A 21621-nucleotide genomic window follows, 5' to 3' on the forward strand; every position below is an offset into this window, starting at 1 on the left:
AAACTATTATTCAAAAACTTATAGAAACTCGAGACTTTGTTTATCACAAAGAGACCTCATTAACGTGTATAAATATTTGCAGGGAGGGGACAGAGGATGGACCAGGCTCTGCTCGGGGGTGCCCAGCAATGGCACAAGAGGCCACGGGCAGGAACTGATGCCCAGGAAGTTCCAGCTGGACATGAGGAAGAACTTTTTTCCTGTGCAGTGACCGAGTACTGGGAGAGATTGCCCAGAGAGGGTGTGGAGTCTCCCTCCCTGGGGATATTCCAGAAGCATCTGGATGCAATCCTGTGCCACGTGCTCTGGGATGACCCTGCTGGAGCAGGGAGGTGGGACCAGGTGCCCCACTGTGGTCCCTTCCAACTTGAGCCATTCTGTGATTTTGTGAGGAACTGGAGCATGTCCAGAGAAGGGAAACAGAGCTGAGGAAGAGTCTGGAGAGTCAATCCTAAGAGGAGCAGCTGAGGGAGCTGGGGGAAGGGGGGGGGCTCATCCTGGAGAAAAGGAGGCTCAGGAGGGACCTTATTGCTCTCTAAAACTACCTGAAAGAAGGGTGTAGCCAGGTGGGGGTCGAGCTCTGCTCCTAGGCAACAAGTGACAAGGGCACATAGCCCCTTAAGCTGTGCCAGGGGAGGTTCAGGTTGGACATCAGGGACAATTTCTTCCCAGAAAGGGTCATTAGGCATTGGAGGGGGCTGCCCACGGAGGCGGTGGAGTCACCGTCCCTGGAGGTGTTCAAGGAACAACTGGGCGCGGCACTCAGTGCCATGGTCCGGTTGTCACGGCGGTGTTCGCTCGCAGGTTGCTCCCGGTGACCTCACAGCTTTCTCCCAGCCCAATTAATTCCGTAATTCAGGATCCCCCTGTCCCGGGTCCCCGCTGTCCCCGCCCAGCGCAGCCGCGGTGAGGCCGCGGCCCCGCGCATGCGCCGCCAGGCCCGGGGAAGGCACAAGATGGCGGCCGCGACTCGCTGCGCCCGCGGGCTGTGGCTGCCAAGGGCAGGTGAGTGTCAGCGTGGGGCACCGCTCCCGCCGGGAAACAGGCTGTCCTGGGGCCTCCGGCCGAGCCAGGGGGGTGCCCAGGATGTCCTTCTGGGCGTCAGGGAGTGCTCAGCCTGCGGAGAAGCGCTGGGTGAGCGAGCTCGCAGGGCAGCGGCTGGAGAGCAGCTGGCGAAAATGACATTTTCTAGGGCAGAAGTGATCGGGTTTCTGCCTCCCTTCTGCTCAGGGATGTGGGATTTGGAGCCCGAAGGGCTGCCAGGGGTGGGCTCAGGCTGCAGCCGTGGTTGTCGCGCTGGGACTGTCACTGCTCTTTTTTTTTTTTGCATTCCTTTTGCCGTTTCTTAGGTGACTTTGACCTTTTTGCCGTGCTTTATAGTAACGTTCGACTACCAATATTATATTTAAAGCTTGTGTTTGGGCCTTTACGGCCAGAAGAGAGAGTCGGTTTTTGTTTAGGTTGATTCCGCGCACGCTCCTGTGTTGGGTGAGGTGGGAGGTGACAGACAGGTTTTGCTTGGTTGGTAAAAGTAAGGAAGGAATTTAAGAAACTTTTAATGGGAGCTGTGGGTTTTTACTGTGTGTTTATACTTAAGTGGCTGTTAAACTGCCTTTCGGGACAAAATCGGAGATGTAGGATCTTCTTCTGGTTTGTAAGGTATGGAGAGGATAGGGATAGACAGACTTTTGGGTGGAGGAAAAGATGATTCGAGTTTACTGTGGATATTTGAGGTTTAATTCACAGAATCACAGCATGGTTTGGGTTGGAAGGGACCTTAAAGATCATCTCGTTCCAACCTCCTGCCATGGGCAGGACACCTTTCACTATCCCAGGTTGCTCCAAGCCCTGTCCAACCTGGCCTTGAACACTTCCAGGGATGGGGCAGCCACAGCTTCTCTCGGCGACAGAATTTGTAGTGAATATAGTAGTGGTTGGGCATGTGACCATAGATGGTGATAATTTATGGCACATCTTGCAGGCAGATTTATGGAACAAGAAAAGATGTTCATTACTAAATTCCTTATAGTGCAAGGCAAGCAACAATAGGTGTATACGCAAAGGTGGGAGAACACAAAACAGTAATTATTTGTTAATATACCAGTGATAGCGTTATGAAGAGCCTGTCACCAATAATTTTTGCAGAAATAGCAGCAAAAAAAGCCAACAAAATAGTTGAAAGATACGCATTTGTTTTTATTTTTACCCTTTCACATGGTTCTTATGGGTTGATCTGTTTAATAATACTGTTTTTTCAGCAGGTGCTCACAGTGGACTGAAATCTTGTTACATTTAGGTTTTGTGTTGTAAGGCCTGAAATGTTTTCCTATCTAAAAGTAACAGAAGTAGTTTTAATATTAGGAGTATCAGTATTGTGTATTTTTTTTAGTAAATCTTTAGAAAGAAAAGTGCATATGAACAGAGCATTGGGGAGTGTGACTTGTCAAGCTTTCTCTTCACTTCAACATATCACCTAGCTTTTTCTTTTTTTTTTTTTAAATACTTGAAGGAATCCTGCTGATTATAGAGAACGCAGACATTTTTCTGTGAATCTGCATTTCCTAAAAAATAAATTAAATTGCAAGCCACTCGTTACTAGAACACCACAAGGTAACAAGATCCCTCAGTGGGATCCTTTATACTTGTACCAAGCTTGGGTAAGGACACTGGGAGTGTCTTCCTTTTTTTTTTCAAAGTCTCAAGGTCTCTGTTTCAGTAGTGGAAAGGCCCTGTATATCTGCTCCTTAAAGACAGAATCCGTGCCCAGTTTACACTTGGGCCTATTTTGTAGTAAAGGTGCTTTTTAGGAAGTCATATATCTACTTTAAGTAGGTGTAAGACAAAATATCTTATTTTGTCCTGTTTCTGTCAACCAGTTATGAAGCATAGTTTCTAGGCGTAGTTTACCAATTTGAAAAGTACAAGTGTGTGTGTTATTGGTTTATTTACTGTCAAACTGTCTTTCAGGACAAAATTGGAGATGTGGTATCTTCTTCCAGCTTGTGGGGTATGAAGAGAATAGGGATAGACAAACTTTTGGGTAGAGAAAAACCTCCTTCAGGCACTGACATCTTGCTGGATTTTCTGATTTGAATTCTGTCAGCTGATGTAACAATATAATTTATATCTAAACATTCCCTATTCTTTTGATCTTCTTAACATCAGGGCTGCAATGTCAGTGCCACTGTGTAACTGGTAATACCTGGTCACACATAACCTAATTCAGTGTACAAGTAGCATTTGTGTTGTTTTTCCCTAATGCATCTGTTGTTATGATATCAAATACTCATTTTCATTGTGATTTTTGCTACTTAGGCTTACACAGAGAACATTAAACTTGCTTATTCTTGTCCAGAAAACACTTACGTCCATGACTTAATAAAGGTTGGGAAGTGATTTCCTGGGTTTCTGTTGTATCCCCAAGGTGGTTTTCCAGTGGCAGCTCTTACAGTCAGATGTCTGCCTTGTGTTTATGCAGCTTGTGTTTCGTCTGTCCCTTTCTTTTTATGAGCGTGGACATGCAGTAGCACTAAACACTTCAAATTTCAAAAATCTTCTTTGTTTTGGCTAATTTGGTTGGAGGGAACATGTTCCTTCCTTCCAAACTCTCTACTTGTCAATTTATCATCAAACCATAGACTGGTTTGGGTTGGCAGGGACCTTAAAGATCATCTAATTCCAACCCCTTAATGGATCTGTAATGAGAAAAACAGCATGAGCTGTAAGTTAGCAGTGTCAACTGCCAGTTAATGTCCCACACTCCCGTTCTGTGTTGCAGGGCCTGGAATTTCTGTCCTGGCTGGAGCACCCTCCGTGCTGCAGCAGCACCGCCAAGTCCATCACGCCGTGATCCCGCATGGAAGGAGCGGACGATCCTCTGTCAGTGGCATCGTGGCCACTGTCTTTGGGGCCACAGGTTTCCTGGGAAGATATGTTGTCAACCGTTTAGGTGATGTACTGGGAGTGCTAATTAAAAAAAAAACAAACATAAAAGCTGTTTAAGGAAACTGATTTTCCTTCAGGTTGCAGGGGGATCTAGAAACCTCTGGCATTTGGGGTCTTACAGGTGTTCTGCACGATGCTTTTGTAGTGTTTGGTCTCCTGAAAAGCCAGGATGTGTCAATTAGTAAAATTTGTTTTATGGTTTTAATTAATTAAACAGTTTTAATCTAGGATATTTCAGAGCTTTTAAAGATTAGGGTCATTAAAATAAGTCATACTCCTTCAAGTATTGCTTTTCAGCCTGTAGACTGAAAATCTGAGGATACAGCACATATTTGATTCTTCTGATTTTAGCCTTATTAGGACATTTCACTAAAACATTTGCAGGAATTTGGTTAGAATTCTTTAAAATTGCCCTTTTGTATTTTAAGTTTCAGAAAACAGCCTTTGCTTTTTTTTTTTTTCCCCCCTCCCTTCTCCCTTTCATGCAACTTAAAAAAATGTAAATATCCATGTGTGTGATACACTTTTAGGTATTTTACTATGTTTATGGGACACACCGTTGTTTTTTGTTGTTGTTTTTTAGCAAGCTTCTGTATTTTGTCTTACAAGCCTAAATACTCAAAAAACCAAAAAAATCTTGTTTAAGAATTCCAAATATCTAGGTTCAAAGACTCGCTTCTGTTCTACTTTTAGCTTTGCAGACAAGTATCCAAGATACCTTTATCTAATGTTGTTCTTTAATGCTGGGGGGAAAAAAAAAGAAGCTTTCTTTATTTAGAAGTTCATCTACTTAGAGTGATGTGTTTGCTTGAGATAAATGAAACTTTTGGGGTTTTTTTTTGGGCTCTTAGGTCGCATTGGCTCTCAGGTGATCATCCCCTATCGCTGTGATCAGTATGACCTCATGTACCTGCGGCCCATGGGGGACCTGGGGCAGCTCCTCTTCTTTGTAAGTCCCTTGCTCTGGCTTTAGGTCTGTCTTTAGATCAGACACAAACTCATTGCTATGCAAAGCGAGCTGTTAATCATTCTCAGGGACACAACTCCAAATGGGAATGGTGTGAAAGAGCTTTCTCTGATGGTGCCTGTTTACACATGATCTCGTCTTTCTCCCGTTTGATGCTCTGGTTACAGGAGTGGGACTGTAGGGACAAAGACTCCATCCGAAGGGCTGTGGAACACAGCAATGTGGTCATTAATCTTGTTGGAAAGGAGTGGGAAACAAGGTAATTTGCCTTTTTTTTTTCCTATATTGATAGGTTTGCACCAGGGGTTGGATGTTGTAGCCACGTTTTTACGTGGCTAGCATGTGTGTGCAGTGATGCTTTCACTGTTCTTGGCTTCTACAAAAAGACAAAGCCAAAACTGTGCATATAAAATCTCTTCTGTTTCTTTAAATGATTACCTAGAACCCTGGTTATGATGCACTCTGGAAAAGGGCCTTCTTTCTATCATTTTCCAGCTTCTTTCAGGAAGATCAGTGTGCTGCTTTCCCACACCTCACAGATATTCCCTGAGTGCCTTCCTACAAATGACACAGGCTCACCAGTTTCTTATATTTACAGTATATTTACATGACATTTATATTTATATCTACATTATATTTATATTTACATTATTACAGAAGTGAGATTTTGTCCTTTCACTTGGGCATAGTGATGAGTTGTAGCCTACTAGACTAAGCTCTGATCAAGCTTTTCCTACTCTCTGGAAATGTTAATATACAGGAATAGCTAATGGAGACTCCCTAGGATTATGATTATTGACATCATTCCTTGATGGAATTTTGGCACAGACAATATTAGCTACAGAAGCATTTTTTAATGATAATTTCTAAGAATAGTTCCTTTTTGAAATCTATTAAAAAATTCCCATATTTTTTTAAAGTTAAGAATACTTGTAATAGCCTCATTTTTTTTTTTATGCATGCAATTATGTCCACTTTATTTAAAGCCTTGTGCAGAACTGCCAGACAAAAATCTAATTGTGTGATTTGCCTTTATGGGGTACATAATTTTGCTTTCCTGGTAAATAAATGCAGATACCAGTTTCATCTGTTTTTACAAACCTAATGCTTCTGTTGCTCTTTTTTTTTATCAACAGCCATTTGATGTTCAAAATGTAAAATCAGTAGGTAAATTGTATTAATAGATCAGAAGTAGTAGTCTCAAATGGTATAATTATTTTTCCTGGAATAGAGATCAAATACTTATTCCTGTCAAAACAGAAGAAATTTCTTTAATGTGGGAGTGAGGGGAAAAAACCAAAGTCTGTACAGTTTGTACAAGGACAGTGTAATCTCTGTTTGTCTCTGATATGTATTTCATGGCTACTTCCCCACTCAAAATTTTGGGATTTGTGTAAAAAGTATGATTTGAGTAAAGGAGGGTTTCTTTTTTAGTGAAGGGAAGTGTGAGGACAACACCACAAAGTTTTATTCTAGTTGAAAACCCCTCAAACCTCAAGCTGTCCTCTGGACAGTTTCAACAGATTCAAACAGACAAGTCTTGGTACAAGTTAAAGACTTTTGGACATTACACATCTTACCACTGCATTGCACAAGTATTTTTATCACATATTTTATACCTGTTGGTGTCAGTGGTGGTGCTGAAACCGTGAGATAAAATTCTGTGGTCTGTTAAACACAAGGTCAGACTAACCACTGTAGTCATCCCAAAGTCTCTGAAAAACTTGGGCAGGAAGTTAAAAAAAAAAGATTAGATTTAGAGATCAGTCAAAATAAGGAAAGCCTGCCATGAAATACTTTCTTCCCTGCCTCGTATTCATGTACAGACTCATCTGTGTGTGCCATGTTGTTTGAAACTCCATAGTTACAGGAGGGATGTTGTTTGTTCTTGTGTGTTTCTAAATCTGTTTTTGTGAGTAGAACAGAAGTGATGGTTCCCAGGATCAGATTAGTTATTGAAGGGTCAAAAATAACTTCTTATTTTGAAGAGTTTCTTTGGAGTCCAGTGGGATCTGAAGAGCTGTGGGAGTAGATAAGGACAGAGAGAGAGAGTTTGGATAAGATGTTCGTTACCCAAAGCAGATGGACAAGATTGAGGGGTGCTTACAAGGATAATATAAAGACGTGAGAGACCAGTTCTCTTTCTAGAAGTCTTGGGATGGTTGCAAAGAATTGCCAGCCTATAGTGTCAGTTCTGCTTGGAGACAGAGCTTCTGTGTTGTTCTTGATCAGATGCCAAACTAGTTTACAGTTTAACCCCCTAATATAGGCCCCTTGTTAGGGCTCCTCTGAAATGGCTCTAAATGCTCTGACAATTTGATTTTTTTTTTTCCATTTGCACGAGCACCTCTGTGATTTTTGGTTTGTTTCTGTCCACTTCCCCAATGCCAGGCATCTGCCCTGACTTGCACTGCTCAGAATTCTTGAGCTCCTTTGTAATGTAAATAAGTTCATCAAATCAAGTCAAATTTTGAACAGGTTTTGTAAATACACAGCTTTGCTCAGAGCTCAAGATGCAGCAGGGCTTCTCTTAATAAAAATAACCTGTTTTCACTTAGGCAGAGTTTTCTATTTGTTGCTGACAAGTAGGCAAGAGGATTTTTCTTGCTGATTTAACATGTGAAAAACAGAGAATCTGTAATTCACTTGCTTCTGATTTTTATTATATGAAGAGTCCCTCATGAAAGAAAACTTAATCTGTAAGAAAGAACATCAAGATAGGTTTTTGAAATACATTCAAGTAATACTTAGTGATTGCTTTTCTCTCTGGTTGGCAGGCAGCCAGGGTTGGTTGCTCTTAAAGTAAAATTTGGGTTTTGCCTTGTTTTAGAAACTTCAAATTTGAAGATGAATTTGTAAATATTCCTCAAACTATCGCACAGATAAGTAGGGAAGCTGGTGTGGAAACGCTCGTTCACATTTCTCACCTGAATGCCAACCTGAAGAGTCCTTCCAAGTACCTCAGGAGCAAAGTAAGTCTGGAATCCTTTTGCATATATTTTCTGAGAGCCTACTTTTTAAAAAATTATTTATTTTATTTCGTTTGTTTCCCCAACTGGGTCTGTTTGAAGGAAATCAGTGTGTGAATTTACTGTGGAATGTTTTCTGCAGCTGAGACATTTTTGAGGTGCTTTACTTACTGGAGCTTGAAATCTTCCTTAGTACTCCATGTGCTCTGAAGGGAAATAGATGTTGTATTCCTGAAAACTCTTTCCTTTCTTTTACCCTTGAATATCTTTGCATCTAAAATCACTGTCATTAAGAAAGAAGAACTGAGTCGACAGTTTGGGATCTGATATCAGCCCTAACATCTAAGGCTGGAATGACCCAGTAAGTAGTTGATGCCAAAATGAATGTTGCAAAAACAGATGAGTATCTGGTATGAGCCCTTGGAGTGGGATTGTTACCTGCTCTTGTACAAAAAAAAAATCTGGGTTTGGTATCCTATAATTTTTTTCCTTATTAGGAGCTATAATTTTCTATTACTGATTTATTTTTCTTTTTTAATACAGCTATTGTCAATTTTTCAGCTGTTTTTGTTTTGTTTGGTCTCACTGTACTTTACATTATCTTTAGTATGAATCTATTTATTTAGGCTTCTTTTTGAACTTGTCCCTTTAAATTGGTGTCACTTCACTAGTGAGACTGCATTTTATCTCAAGCAGAAGAAATGATCCGTGGGATTTTTTGGGGCTTTTGGAGTGTAACATCTCAAAGATCAAATGGCTTAGATACAGATAGTTTTTGTCCTTCTGATGGTGTCACTTCTTTCAGTTCTGTAGTCAGACATCCACTTCTGGTTTGTTCAGAGTGGATCTAATGAATGTGTTCACTTTAATTGAATGCTAGGCTGTTGGAGAGAAGGTAGTGAGGGAAGAATTTCCAGATGCCATCATTTTGAAGCCCTCAGAGATGTTTGGGAGAGAAGACCGATTTCTCAATCATTATGCAAGTATGTGCTCTTGAAGTAATAAACCCATGTGTGAGCTGTATAACTGTCTGTAGAGAACAGAGGAAAAGGGGAATTGCTTCTGAAAAGCAGGTGTGTTTTTATCAGAAATGTACTTTGTTACTGAATGTGAATAGTGGGAAACACGGAACCATCGTGAGTTATCTCTTGACTGAATTCTTTCTGAGTCTAGTTAGACTTTGCTCTTTGATTTTATTTTTTTTTAATTATTTTATTTTGAGGGAAGGTGTGTATTGTTGGGTTTGTTTGTTTGTTTGTTTGTTTTTTAAATTTAGATTATTCTCAGCTCATCTGAACCCTCAAAGTAGTTTATACCCTGAAAGGAGTTTGTCAAGTTGGTAATGCTCAAATATGAAAATCAACCTGAGTCGTTCTGGGGTCAGAAGCAACAATAATATCTGATGTATGAGCAACAAATTGCTGCACAGGATAGAGTGGAACCTGTTTTTCTGTCTTTCGAAGTTGAGATATCTCTGAACCACTCTAAACAGTAAATACAGCCTTCCCCTCCTTGTTTATAAGAAAACTGTGTGTGGAAAACGATGCTACTGGAATTGGATGGGAATTCTTTCCAATTCTGTTTTTTTTTTTTTTTTAAAGTTAAGTCAGTTTTCAGAAGAGTTCCACACTCAGTATGTTGTAAAGTGTCTTGGTTGTTTGCTTCCTGAAAGGATTCACAGATTTTCTCCCTCTTTCTGGCAGACATGCGCTGGTTTGGTGGCGTGCCTCTCATTGCTCTGGGCAAAAAAACAGTGAAACAACCAGTATATGTAAGTTTTCAATAAAACAAACAATCCCAAATCCTCTCTGGGTGGATTGGGTACATGTAAATAATTTTTGAAACATTAGTATGTGCATATATTCCTGTTTCCTGTTGGTAACGGTGTGAATTTGTTCCTCACAGGTGGTTGATGTAGCAAAGGCAATTATTAATGCAATTAAGAATCCTGATGCAAAAGGAAAAACATATGCCTTGGCTGGGTAGGTCACTTTTCTGATTCTAATTAACTGAAGTACTTCTTTTTGGTGTCATTTTTTGGCATGCTGCACAGTACATTTAATTTCTCCATCCATGCACACAGTTTGAGCTGCAATAAATTCCACCTCCTTTTTGGGAGGAAAAATGACTCGAGCTGTTCCTGTGAGTACTCTGAAAATCCCAGTTTGGGCCCCATTGCATTTCATGTTCTGTGTGTGCACACAGAGGAATAGGCATCTTGGGAAGCATGCTGGACAACATAGATTTGGAGAAAATTCTGGTAAAGCTGTGTGGAAAACACCTGGAATTAGAATAGTTAGAGGCAGTGGTTCTCCTGTTAAAGGCAGGGGGTTTACAGGTTGCCCAGAGAAGCTGTGGATGCCCCTTCCTTGGAAGTGTCCAGGGCCAGGTTGGATAGGGCTCTGAGCAACCTGGGCTAGTGGAAGGTGTCCCTGCCCATGGCAGGGGGTTGGAATGAGATGATCTTTAAGGTCCCTTCCAACCCAAACCATTCTATGAGTCTATGATCTCTGGGAATATTTTGTGTACAGAAGCTCCAAGTCACAATGGGTCATTGGGAATAAACTGTGGCAAATGGAAGGTAATGGGTCCATGTTTGATCCTATAACACAGCACTGGAACTGGTCTCATTCCAACATGTGGTAAAAGGAACATCAGATTCATCGGGAAAGCAAACAGTTGCTAATTAAGATATAAATGATGCTGAACAACTTTCTTTTTTTTGTATTGCATGCACATCTCTGTCTCCCCCTCCTACCTACCAAAAATGTGCATCATATCTGGATTTTGCAAAGATACTAGGATTTTATCTGAGGTTAAATTGGTTTTTCCTTGCTCATTTTGTGAGACTTGCAGTGATGAATCTTTATTCCCACGATCCAGAGATTATTGTCTGTTTGGCTCTTACTCATGTCATGCCAGTTTGTTCTGTGCTTTAAACTGAGCTGCTGAGGAAGTTGTTACCCTGGCAGGTGCCCTGGAACAGGCAGCAAGTGGGTCTTCAACTCCCTTTGGAATATGCTGAGGGACTTCCGCTCAAAAACTAGTAAAGTGAGAGAAAGAAGCTAACAGCAGTATGAAAGAACTAACAACAGCAACAATAATCAAGTAACCTGAGGTTGCTTTAGAAGCACTGGGGCGATAGGAGGTGTCACACTGAAAAACCAGGGCAAACAAATGCTGGACAGCCATTCAAACCCCCTTTTTATAGCTATGTAGGTGTCAGATGGACACAACTAATGCAAACCCACAACATGTGATGAAATTAACCCTTTGAGGGACTGTTTTACCCCCCAGGGGCAAACTTGAACATATGTCTATAAAAATCCAAAGCCACCTGCCCCAAAAGGAAGGACAGGCGTCTGGTTTTAGGTTCAGCTCTGCCTCAGCAGAAGCAACTGTTCCAGCTGTGGGAGAAACTGAGAATTGTGCACTAAATAAAACACTATTTGCATCCAGATGGAAGGGCTGAACTTTAAATGTGTTCCTGCAGTTTCATGGTCTAACTTTTTGGCAGTTTACAGAAGACCAGGAGTTCAGTGCCCAGGTTTCAGAGGCAGGAATCCAAGGAAGGATGCCAGGCTGTGGTTTCAGGAACATAACAATGCCTGAAAAGACTTTGAATGAGTGCTGGTCTAAACTGACATTCCAAATCAGTGTTGGAAAACCAAAGGAACTGTGCAGCATAACCCTTGACTAAAGGTGCATGATACACCTCCTTACATTTTTTGGAGAGGAATTACCAGTTTGTGTTTCAAATACTAATTTTGGAAAAGAGCAGAGTATTTCTGTGGGTGTGTGGGATTTTTTTGCTATGGTGGAATGGAGTTTTAACTATGACAGCTCATGGTGTCTTTGCTGTTTCTGAACGACTGAAGGTTTTTATGGTTTACCTGTTCCTCTCTTTCCTCCATGGAATTAATTTTACTTCATCCACTTTTTAAAGGTGTCTTGAATACTGATGCTCTCTAGAGCTTTGCTGTCTGCTAAAATAGGGGTTCATGTACTGACAACTCAATGGGAGACTATTCCTGGGGAAGTTGTGTTGTTAATGTTTGATAATTTGTCAAGAAAAAATCCTTTAGTGTAACTTCATAAGTGCAGATATCTCTCAGGTTCTATAATCCAGCAATCTGGATGAAGTTCGTAAGGAAATCTGAGTGTAGAATTCTTTGAATTCTCCCAGATATGCTGCCCTACCTTGAAGTATATCCATTAGAATATTTCATTTCCTTTTGCAAGCTAAAGTAGTGGTAATTTGGGATTCTTTTTCTTTTTCCCAGCATTTATCAACAGATTTTGATTGTGTTTATTTTTCTGAAGAACGTGTCAATTGAAGGCTGAGTTTTCATGCAACCTCAGGCCTTGATATCTTGTGTGATCTTGGGCCTATCAGAGTGGAATGCCAGCAAATTGCCTTGAAAGCCAAGGGAGATACCTGATGGCTCAGTTCGGAGGCATCTATAAAAATCGAGTATAAAATGCCAAGTCAAAGTCTGAACAAGAAAGGGATGGGAATTCCCAGTGGTATATGTTTCTCTCAAACTACTGGAGGTGTGCAGGAGACTGGCTGCTTCCTTCTCTCCATACTGAGAGAGAGAGAATGCATTTTTTTGGGAAAATTTATCTTGGCTTCGTCCTCGTGCTTTCGGAGAGAACAGTATATTCTTAGTCGTGCAAAGGCAAGCGAATCAATTTCCCTGCAGCCATTTGCTACCAAAGATGGGATGTGTTGTTAATAAACCCTCCTTAATTTTCCGTTTGCCTTCTGGCTTCCTTCTATTACAGGCTGCAAAATTATCCCAGCACTGTAAGTCCTGTGTTCAGAATTTGAGTCAGCACAGAGGGAACACGTTAAAGGTGTGCTTTAAAAGCACCCAGAATCCGCTTTATCCAGTATGATTGTGGTGGACTGGCCTTGGCTAGCAGCCAGATTCCCCACAGTGCCTTTCTGCTGCTTCCTCATCTCTATGCTTTTCCCCAGCTCCTTCCACAGGCTGGAGGCCTCCAGGAGAAACCTGCTCCACCGTGGGCTCCCCATGAGCCGCAGGGTGGACAAATCATTTGGCTTGAAAAAAACAGGCCCTTGGGGCTGGAAGGCTTTAAAATTTTTTGTCTCCTGGTGCCAGTATTTAAGTATATTGAAGCACACCTGACTTACCTGTAATGTTTGTTGCTTCTTCCCTCAGCCCTCACCGGTACCTCCTGTACGACATGGTCGAGTACATCTACGCAACTTCCTATCGAGCCTTCATTCCCTACCCGCTCCCACGTCCCCTCTACCAGTAAGTGGGACCCTAATAAGGCTGAGGGAGCTGGGGCTGTTCAGCTTCTAGAGGAGACACTGAGTGGGGACCTCATCCATGTGTGTCAGTGTCTGCAGGGAGGGGACAGAGGATGGACCAGGCTCTGCTCAGGGGTGGCCCAGCAATGGCACAAGAGGCCACGGGCAGGAACTGATGCCCAGGAAGTTCCAGCTGGACATGAGGAAGAACTTCTTTGCTGTGCAGTGACTGAGCACTGAACAGATTGCCCAGAGAGGGTGTGGAGTCTCCCTCCCTGGGGATATTCCAGAGCTGTCTGGACACAATCCTGTGCCGTGTGCTCTGGGATGACCCTGCTTGAGCTGGTGACCCGCTGTGGTCCCTTCCAACCTTACACATCCTGTCATTCTATGATTCAGTAAGAAACTGGGGCTCTGGGAGGCAACACAGAAGCATAAATACCTGTTGCATTGGTTATTTGCTCTGGCCAGTTGTTATTTAACATGGATGACAGAAACTGGCTTTTGTATTGATTTGGGCCAGTGTTAGAGGTAAGGTCATACTGAGACCTTGGCCTGGCAATTTGAGCAGTGTGGTTGTGAGCAAGCATTTCTTTGTCTATGATATGAGGACAGTAACATCTTTAAAAGATGGTAATAAATGGGAGATAAAAAGGGAAAGGTGTAGCATCACTTCAGCTGACTACAGTGGGCTGTTTGCATGCCCTGAGCTGTTTTTGCAGCTGTATGTGCACTGAGTATATTACTAGTGCATGGAAAACTGCAGTGTAAATCTGAGCCTGGGCCTGATCCTTAAGGAATAATCACATCCTTTCGAAGAGCACCTCAATAATAAATGCCATTTCAGAAGCAGTGCTCAGCATGGTTGAGATGTGTTCATGTTTGGGGTGGTTGTCCTCCTTACTCTTAGTACAATGCCAATTAATAAGCTAAAGCAGTCACCAGTGTTGGAGCCCTCCTGCCAATCTGCCAGTAGGACTCACCACTGGGTCCATGGAACTGCTGATGGATAGTAGAACATCTTAAACTGTGGTGACTGTTTCTGTGTTGCATGTAAGAGGCATCAGGTTAACATGGCTCAGCTGACACAGAGCAGCTTGTTAAAAAGGTGCTTATTAGTTTATTCACATCTGCTGCAGTCCATATTGCACTTCTTTATTTATGGGCTAAACTAAGTGGTATTTCATATTTTTGAGAAAAGACTGAGTCTAAAAGGCAGATAAGCCTAGTTCTGTTTATGTGCAATAACTTAGTAAATCCTAGTCTGCCAGGTGGGCACTTCAGTAAGAAGTTGGTCTTGAGACACTGAGCAAGAGCTGTAGCCTTATTTTCTTTGCCAGATTTTCTTTGTTTCAAGGGAAACTTCATATCTGAAAAGTGCAAATGTACTAATCCTCATCCCTTTTATAGATTGCTGCAGATTCCATCATCTTGTTTCTAGGGCTGATAACTCATTTAGTTGTCAGCAAGTGTGTTTTTTCATGGAGGCACTGAAGGAAACTTGGTGACTAATTGGATTACTGCCCACACCACTGGGGAGCAGAGTTTGGATGAAAGGCCAGGGGCAGGACTTGAATGCCTCTGATGTGTGGGGAATTGGATGTGGGGGTTTACTTTCCCCACCCACTGACACTCGTTTTTACTTCTAGATATTTGCTTCTCCATTCCCTTTCACAGTAAAATAATAGAATACCCTCTAATTCAGTAGCAAACAGTTAAAGTTACCAGAAACACAACTAAGAACTTGGTGGCTGGTGCTTTAATGAATTCATAGCTTGCAAGAACAGCTACAGAACAAGCTCTTGCTCACTGTTACGTGTGAAATATTTTTACCAGTTCATTTTCTTCTGTGCACATGAGTAATGACTGTACTTTTGCAATACTCTTTCTGTTTACAGTTTTGTTGCAAGATTCTTTGAGATGAATCCATTTGAACCATGGACAACACGGGACAAAGTGGACAGGGTAAGTGTGTGGGACAACCCCCAAATCCTTCTTGGGAAACGTGTCATTGTGTATTTGTGACTTGCACTTGTAGGTTCGAGTTCAAGGAGTGCTGAAATGTTTGTACGTCAGGTGGTGTAGCGTTTCAGTCAGTTCAGTGGCCAGAATTTGGGTATAAAGAATTGCTCTCAGACCGTGTGGATGGTACAAAAATGAATATTTTAAAAAATGTCAAGTGGTCAAGGCTACCTGTTTCACTGTGTCCCTGCCCCCTTCCCCAAAAACACATGCTACTGAAAATAGCAAAGCCAAAGGAGAGATACTCCCCACTCTCTTAGGTCCATTTATGTACCTCTAGATGTATTAAAGTCACTTATATCATCCAGATAACGGTGTTTTTAACAACTGAAGTTGAACTGACAACTCTGGATGCAGCCCAAATTCTCACTTAACATTAGAGTGTATTTCTCATGAAAATGTTGCAGCTTCATGTTTATTCCTGTCTTCTCAGTTTGTTTCACTGGGGGTGGAGAAGTAACTTGGAGAAAAACAACTGCAAGCAAGGAAAAAGTAGGATTTAGCAAGTGTTAATGTCAAAACTTGGCGTATGTGTAGGCTAGCAAAGATAATCATGTACAGTCCCTAAGCTTGCTGCTCTCTGAGGGGGGAGGGACTCTCCCAACTATTTTTCAGAGTTGGAGTTTCAAGACCTTTTGTTGCAACACAGTATCAATGGCCTATTTTGAACAGATTATCCCCAAATTAATTTGAGACAGGATACTACTATGAATCTGGGAGAACTGAGTCCTCTACTTAGAGATGCTCACTGAGTAGCTCTAAGCAATTAATTTGTGTGTTCACATTTCTCCATCTGTAAAATAAACTGGTTTCCTGTTCTGGTTGAAAATCATTGTGAAAAACTGTAGAATAAAGGAAGGGAAGATTTGTCCCATGCTGAAGAGAATTGGTGTTGTAATGCTGTTGGCTTTATTGGCCCAGGGTATAGATGTTAAGAGGGGAGTTTTTCCATGTCACTTCTGATTGTTCCTCTTTCCCAACTTTTCATCCTTAAATAGTTTATACAGTATTACACATGGTTGACCTAAAGACCTTTCAAGGAACAACAGCATAAGAGGAATCTACATGTGCTAAGATTTAGGTGTTGCAAATGTGGTAATGAAATTAAATATGTCCCTCTTCTAAACCATGAACAGGGGACTCTGTTCTAAACCACGAGCAGAGCAAAACAACCTACCAGAGGTGACAATTCAACACACATATTCTTGACAAAGAAGAATGTACATAATTTGAGTTCAAGAGTGAACTTCCCTTGCAAGTTTGGCTTAATTTTGTGCTTGCAAGGCAGTAACCTCCCTGATAATATATGGGGAGAAAAGGAAGAAGCTTTCTGCATGTCTCACTGCTGCTCAGTCCTGAATCCAAACCTGAAGCCTGAAGGGCTTTTTGCTGGTTGCAGAACACCTGTATCTCATGTTGAGGTCACTGGTACTCAATACCTTGTGTAATTAAGCCATAGTTCTGTAGGGCCACACTGAATGTTCTCCTCTTCTCGAGGAAAAGTAGTGAGAAAAAACCAGTATGTGAATGATTGCATTGGGTGCGATGCTGTTGATTTCATCAAGTGAATTATCTTTTTTTTCTTTTTCTCCCTACCCTCCCCATTCTTGTTAAAGTTTCACACAACAGACATGAAACATCCTGACCTTCCTGGTTTTGAAGACCTGGGTATTCAACCAACACCTCTGGAGCAAAAAGCCATCGAAGTCCTGCGCCGTCACCGCGGATTCCGCTGGTTGGATGCTGAGCTGGAGGAAACAAAGCCAAAGACATATCCCATGTGACACCTGGCAAGAAGGATACTTCACACTTCTTAAACTGCCTTTGTATGACCCAATTTATTTGGAGAACTGTGTACATACTGAGTAAAATATATTAATCATGTAAACTGTATTCCATGAGTGTTGCCTTCTCGGTTGTGGGGGACTGTTATCGCAGTGCAGATTTTCTCTTTAAAAGGTCATCTAAGCAAATTGTAGCTTAGCTGCTGAGCATTGCAGCGTTTTGAAGGTTGGGATTAGAAGGAATGTGTCTTAACATTAGTCGATTTCTCCCTTGGCTCTCAAACGTATCACTGAGCTTTAGCAGCGCTCAAGTGATGTGAAGAATGTTACAGTTCAGGACTGGGTTGCCTAAAACACATCCTTGCCAATAGGGGTTGCTGGCACTGTCACCTATTCAGATTATAAGGTCTCAGATAGAGCCCTGGTTTTAAGTTCTTGGCTCTTCTGCACCCTGAGCACAGCTCTTAAAGAAAATGCCAGCCTCCTTTGAGACAGTTGTAGAGAGCGATAAGGTCTCCCCTGAGCCTCCTTTTCTCCAGATTAAATGCCCCCACCTCCCTCAGCTGATTGCTGAAGATCAGAATCTCTCACTCCCTGTATTGTTGCCAAACTACTGTGAAACTCCTGAGCGAAAAGTGTTTCTTAAATTTCAACAGCTTCTGCATTTTGTTCTTCCACATCAAACCTGCTGCTGCTAATGTTTACTCTGTTAGAAAGAGATGGGCTCTTGTGATAGTGAGAGGTTTTTGATCCTGCCTTCTACGGAAGTATTCAATTTGGCTCTTGTGGAGTGTTTATTTTTCTTTTGATAACATAAATTTAGTGGCTTTAAAATAAATCTGGGAGTTCAAAAGCTAGGACAAACTGGAAGTGAAGTGCATGTTGTTAATAATTTAATCCTTAACTTCTATTATTTTTCTGACTGCAAGGTCTTCAGGCCCTAACTGTAAATGAGTAATCTCATTAGCACTCGTCTAATAAGTGTGGCCCTAGTCTTGATTCATTGCATGTTGTTCCCATCCTGCTGTGAAAACGTGTTCCTGAACTCCTTCACAAGTGCTCGTGGAGTACAAAGAGATGCAATTATCACGTAGCCCTGCATGGCTGACAAGCAGTTTCCATTTTCAGATGGCAGAGTGCTGCACTAAGAGCTGCCAAAGGCAATGCTGTGATGTGAGGTGCCAGTTCTGGGAATGCACCATCGTGCAGGAATTTGTTTATTTTTCCCCCCCCCTCAATCAAAGCACAGCTTTTCCAGTACCTTCAACTGCACTACATAGTTCTCCTACAGGATCTTAATTCAGACAACTATTAGTGAATGGGCAAGTGATAAGTATCCAGAAGAAGTTTGCTTTAAGCAGCCTGCTCCACATCAGACAGCAATATGGGTAAAGGGGAGTATCACATCACAATACTTTGTCTTACGTATCGCTTTTGCTTCCTACCTTGTGGGAACCACACTGTGATTTCTCCTTAGTTACCCTTCCAAAGCACTTTCTCTAGAGGTCTTGATTTTTTAAAATTTTTTTTTAAAAGTAATTTATTTTGTAATACAGCCCAGAGTACAAAATCACTGTAATTCATAGAATCACCAGGGTTGGAAAACACCTCCCAGATCATCGAGTCCAACCGGTGACCTTGTCAACCTGACCAGAGCACTGAGTGCCATGTCCAGTTGTTCCTTGAACACCTCCAGGGATAAGGACTCCACTACTTCCCTGGGCAGACCCTTCCAATGTATAATCACTCCTTCAGTGAAGAAATTCTTCACTGATGTCCAACCTGAACCTTCCCTTGTGCAGCTTGAGGCCATTTCTTTTTGTCCTGTCCCTTGTTTCCTGGGAGAAGAACCTGACCCCCCCGGCTCCACCCTCCTGTGAGAGAGTTGAAGAGACTGAGAAGGTCCCCCCTGAGCCTCCTTTTCTCCAGGCTGAGCCCCCCCAGCACCACTCCTGGTGCTCCAGACCCTTCCCCAGCTCTGTTGCCCTTCTCTGGACATGCTCAAGCCCCTCAATGTCCTTCTTGCAGGGAGTGGCCCAGAACTGGACACAAGACTCAAGGTGTGACCTCACTGGTTCACGTGGGAAATATTGACGGCCTTTATCCTTTCCTGGGAAGGTAACTGCTACTATAATTTTTCAGTGTGGAAGGAGGAAGGTATGGAGGAACGAGAAGGAGAAGGCAAATGCAGAAAACCCAGTTTGCCTTTTGAGATCCCCCTGCAAGTAGAACTGAAGGATACTTGCATTTTAGGAAATAGGGTGGGAACAGTGTCTTCATCTAAGGGTGGAGAGAAGGGTTTGGACCTTATGTTTCCTCAAAGACTGGTTATGTATACTAAGCAGTTCGGACTGTGGTTTGGACTTACTGCTAATTACGTGCATATTTCAGCTGAAAATGTGATAGCACTTAATTTCCACTGTTGGTAGTGTATCACTGCGATGGGAACAGGTGACTTGGGTGGAATTAAACCTTCCTATCTGCTGCCTTATTCTTAGATCTCATTTTTTTTTTCTTGGATCACTTCGCAAGCCTTAAGGGTTTCTTCAGTTTTTTATTTTTAATGACTGAGAAGAGCCTTCACACTGGCAATAATTACACTGTAGTTACCTCTCTCTGCTGTTATTTCTTCTTTCTTTCCCTCTGCCCTAAGAGAGACACATGGATAGGATTATGTGAAATGAGAAGCTCAGAGGAGTGTTACATTTAAGGTAACCCAAATTATGGGTAATTCATGATGGTGTTATTGCAGAGTTATGGAAGCAGAAGGTGAAGGACACTGGCAAAACAGCAGAGGAAAGCTGGTGGCAGAGCTGAGAACAGAGTGATGGTGTGCTGCTCCATGGCTTCTTTCTCTCCTTCTAGCAAGGAGTTATAGCCTGGGGTTTACTCAGCCTGAACACCATTCCTTCCTGGAAAAGCTTGCAAATGCAACATCATCTGGGCATGTCAAAAAATAGAAAATGCAAATTGCCTTTCTCTCTGTCACTAGGGAACCTCAGGGATTTTGTTGTTGGGATTCTAATTCGGAGCAGGATATGGAGTTCCCAGTTTGAGGAGCACGTATAGCAGGAACATGTGAACATTGGTTTGCCCCTCATCGCCATAGACTTGACTTGCATCAAATTGGCCAGTAGTCGGAGCTGCTGCTCAGCAAATACTTCTCCAGCTTTTCCACCTCTTCTGCAACTTCCTTGGCCAACATTCATCCTCTGGGCCGATACAGCTGGTTAAAAAGGCATTAAATATTTTCCTTCAACCTTTTCTGCTTTGTGTGGGACTATATATATATATCTATATCTATCTATATCTATATATATATATCTATGTATACACAGACACAGACACAGACACAGACACACACACACACACACACACACACACATATACACATCCAGAGAGAAGTGGTCAAGGCTCAATGTCCTGATAGACATTAGTGACAAGTGGTGTTCCTTGGGGATCCATACTGGGACCAAGCACAGGAAGGACATGGACCTGTTGGAGTGAGTCCAGAGGAGGGACACCAAGGTGATCAGAGGGATGGAGCAGCCCTGCTGTGAGGAAAGGCTGAAAGAACTGGGGTTCTTCTGGAGAAGGCTCTATGGAGACCTTGGAGCCCCTTCCAGTACCTGAAGAAGGCTTACAAGAAAACTGAGAGAGACTTTTTACAAGGGCCTGGAGTGACAGGACAAGTGGGAATGGCTTAAAACTGACAGAGAGTAGGGTTAGATTGGATATTAGGGAGAAATTCTTCCCTGTGAGGCTGGTGAGGCCCTGGCACAGGTTGCCCAGAGAAGCTGTGGCTGCCCCATCCCTGGAAGGGTTCCAGGCCAGGTTGGATGGGGGTCTGAGCAACCTGGGCTAGTGGAAGGTGTCCCTGCCCATGGCAGGGGGCTTGGAATTGGATGATCTTTAAGGTCCCTTCCAACCCAAAGCATTCCGTGATTCTATCTATGATTTTGGCAACAGAAGGTGCATGTTCCTTGCTTTAAAACTATTGAGTTCACATGTCTTAAGATGATCCCTGAACCTGAGTATTGCCAACCTCCTCTGCTTGGAGGAGATGAGTCAACTGGTATGTGAGATTAAAACTTACACTCTAGCCTTTCTACAAGTGGATAAATGGGAGGTTTTGTTCTCTGTGAAGTTGCCCACTGCCTTTGGCCAACAGGATGGGGACTTACTAGGGGAAGGGAGAAAAATAGGAGCACATACACATTCTTCAGATATCATTTTCTTTGGAAGTTCACCTCTAACTAATATTGCTGCCAATTAAAATGAAGCTGGTGCTGCCACTGCATTTGGTGAGGTTCTGAAGGCTGAGGGCATCCTTGGCAAAGCAGAGGTTTGTGTTCCAAGGAAGTGTTAAATACAGCAGTAACTTGGCATAGTGACAGAGTGAAAATGAAAACGAAAGGTGTTTGCCTCTTTCCAGTTTTACCATGATGATCCTTACCAGTTTCTCACATGTTCTTTATAGTTGTGATTTGGGTTTGGATAGGAAAGAAGTGTTTAGCTCTCAGTTTGTGATAAACTGCAGGTCACCAGTTCCTTTGCCAAGCTTGATTTCCCTCACTAGCCACTCCAGTTTTCCCACACAGGGTCCCTTGGACCTGTGATCTCCAGTTGCTGGCACTTAGACCTCCAAGC

General features: G+C 42.4%; 1 protein-coding gene across 1 annotated transcript; it reads left to right on the forward strand.

Moving 5' to 3' along the window:
• The first annotated feature begins 886 nt into the window (after positions 1 to 886).
• NDUFA9 (NADH:ubiquinone oxidoreductase subunit A9) lies at positions 887 to 17080 on the forward strand. The gene is made up of 11 exons (XM_017823973.1): positions 887 to 1005; positions 3779 to 3949; positions 4797 to 4894; positions 5080 to 5171; positions 7743 to 7884; positions 8762 to 8864; positions 9585 to 9652; positions 9787 to 9863; positions 13071 to 13166; positions 15064 to 15130; positions 16804 to 17080. Exons 1-11 carry the CDS (start codon positions 927 to 929, stop codon positions 16969 to 16971), a joined length of 1161 nt encoding a protein of 386 aa, XP_017679462.1. The 5' UTR covers positions 887 to 926; the 3' UTR covers positions 16972 to 17080.
• The last annotated feature ends 4541 nt before the right edge of the window (positions 17081 to 21621 follow it).

Source organism: Lepidothrix coronata, unplaced genomic scaffold (genome assembly GCF_001604755.1).
Source record: "Lepidothrix coronata isolate B3197 unplaced genomic scaffold, Lepidothrix_coronata-1.0 Scaffold107, whole genome shotgun sequence".
Taxonomy (NCBI): domain Eukaryota; kingdom Metazoa; phylum Chordata; class Aves; order Passeriformes; family Pipridae; genus Lepidothrix; species Lepidothrix coronata.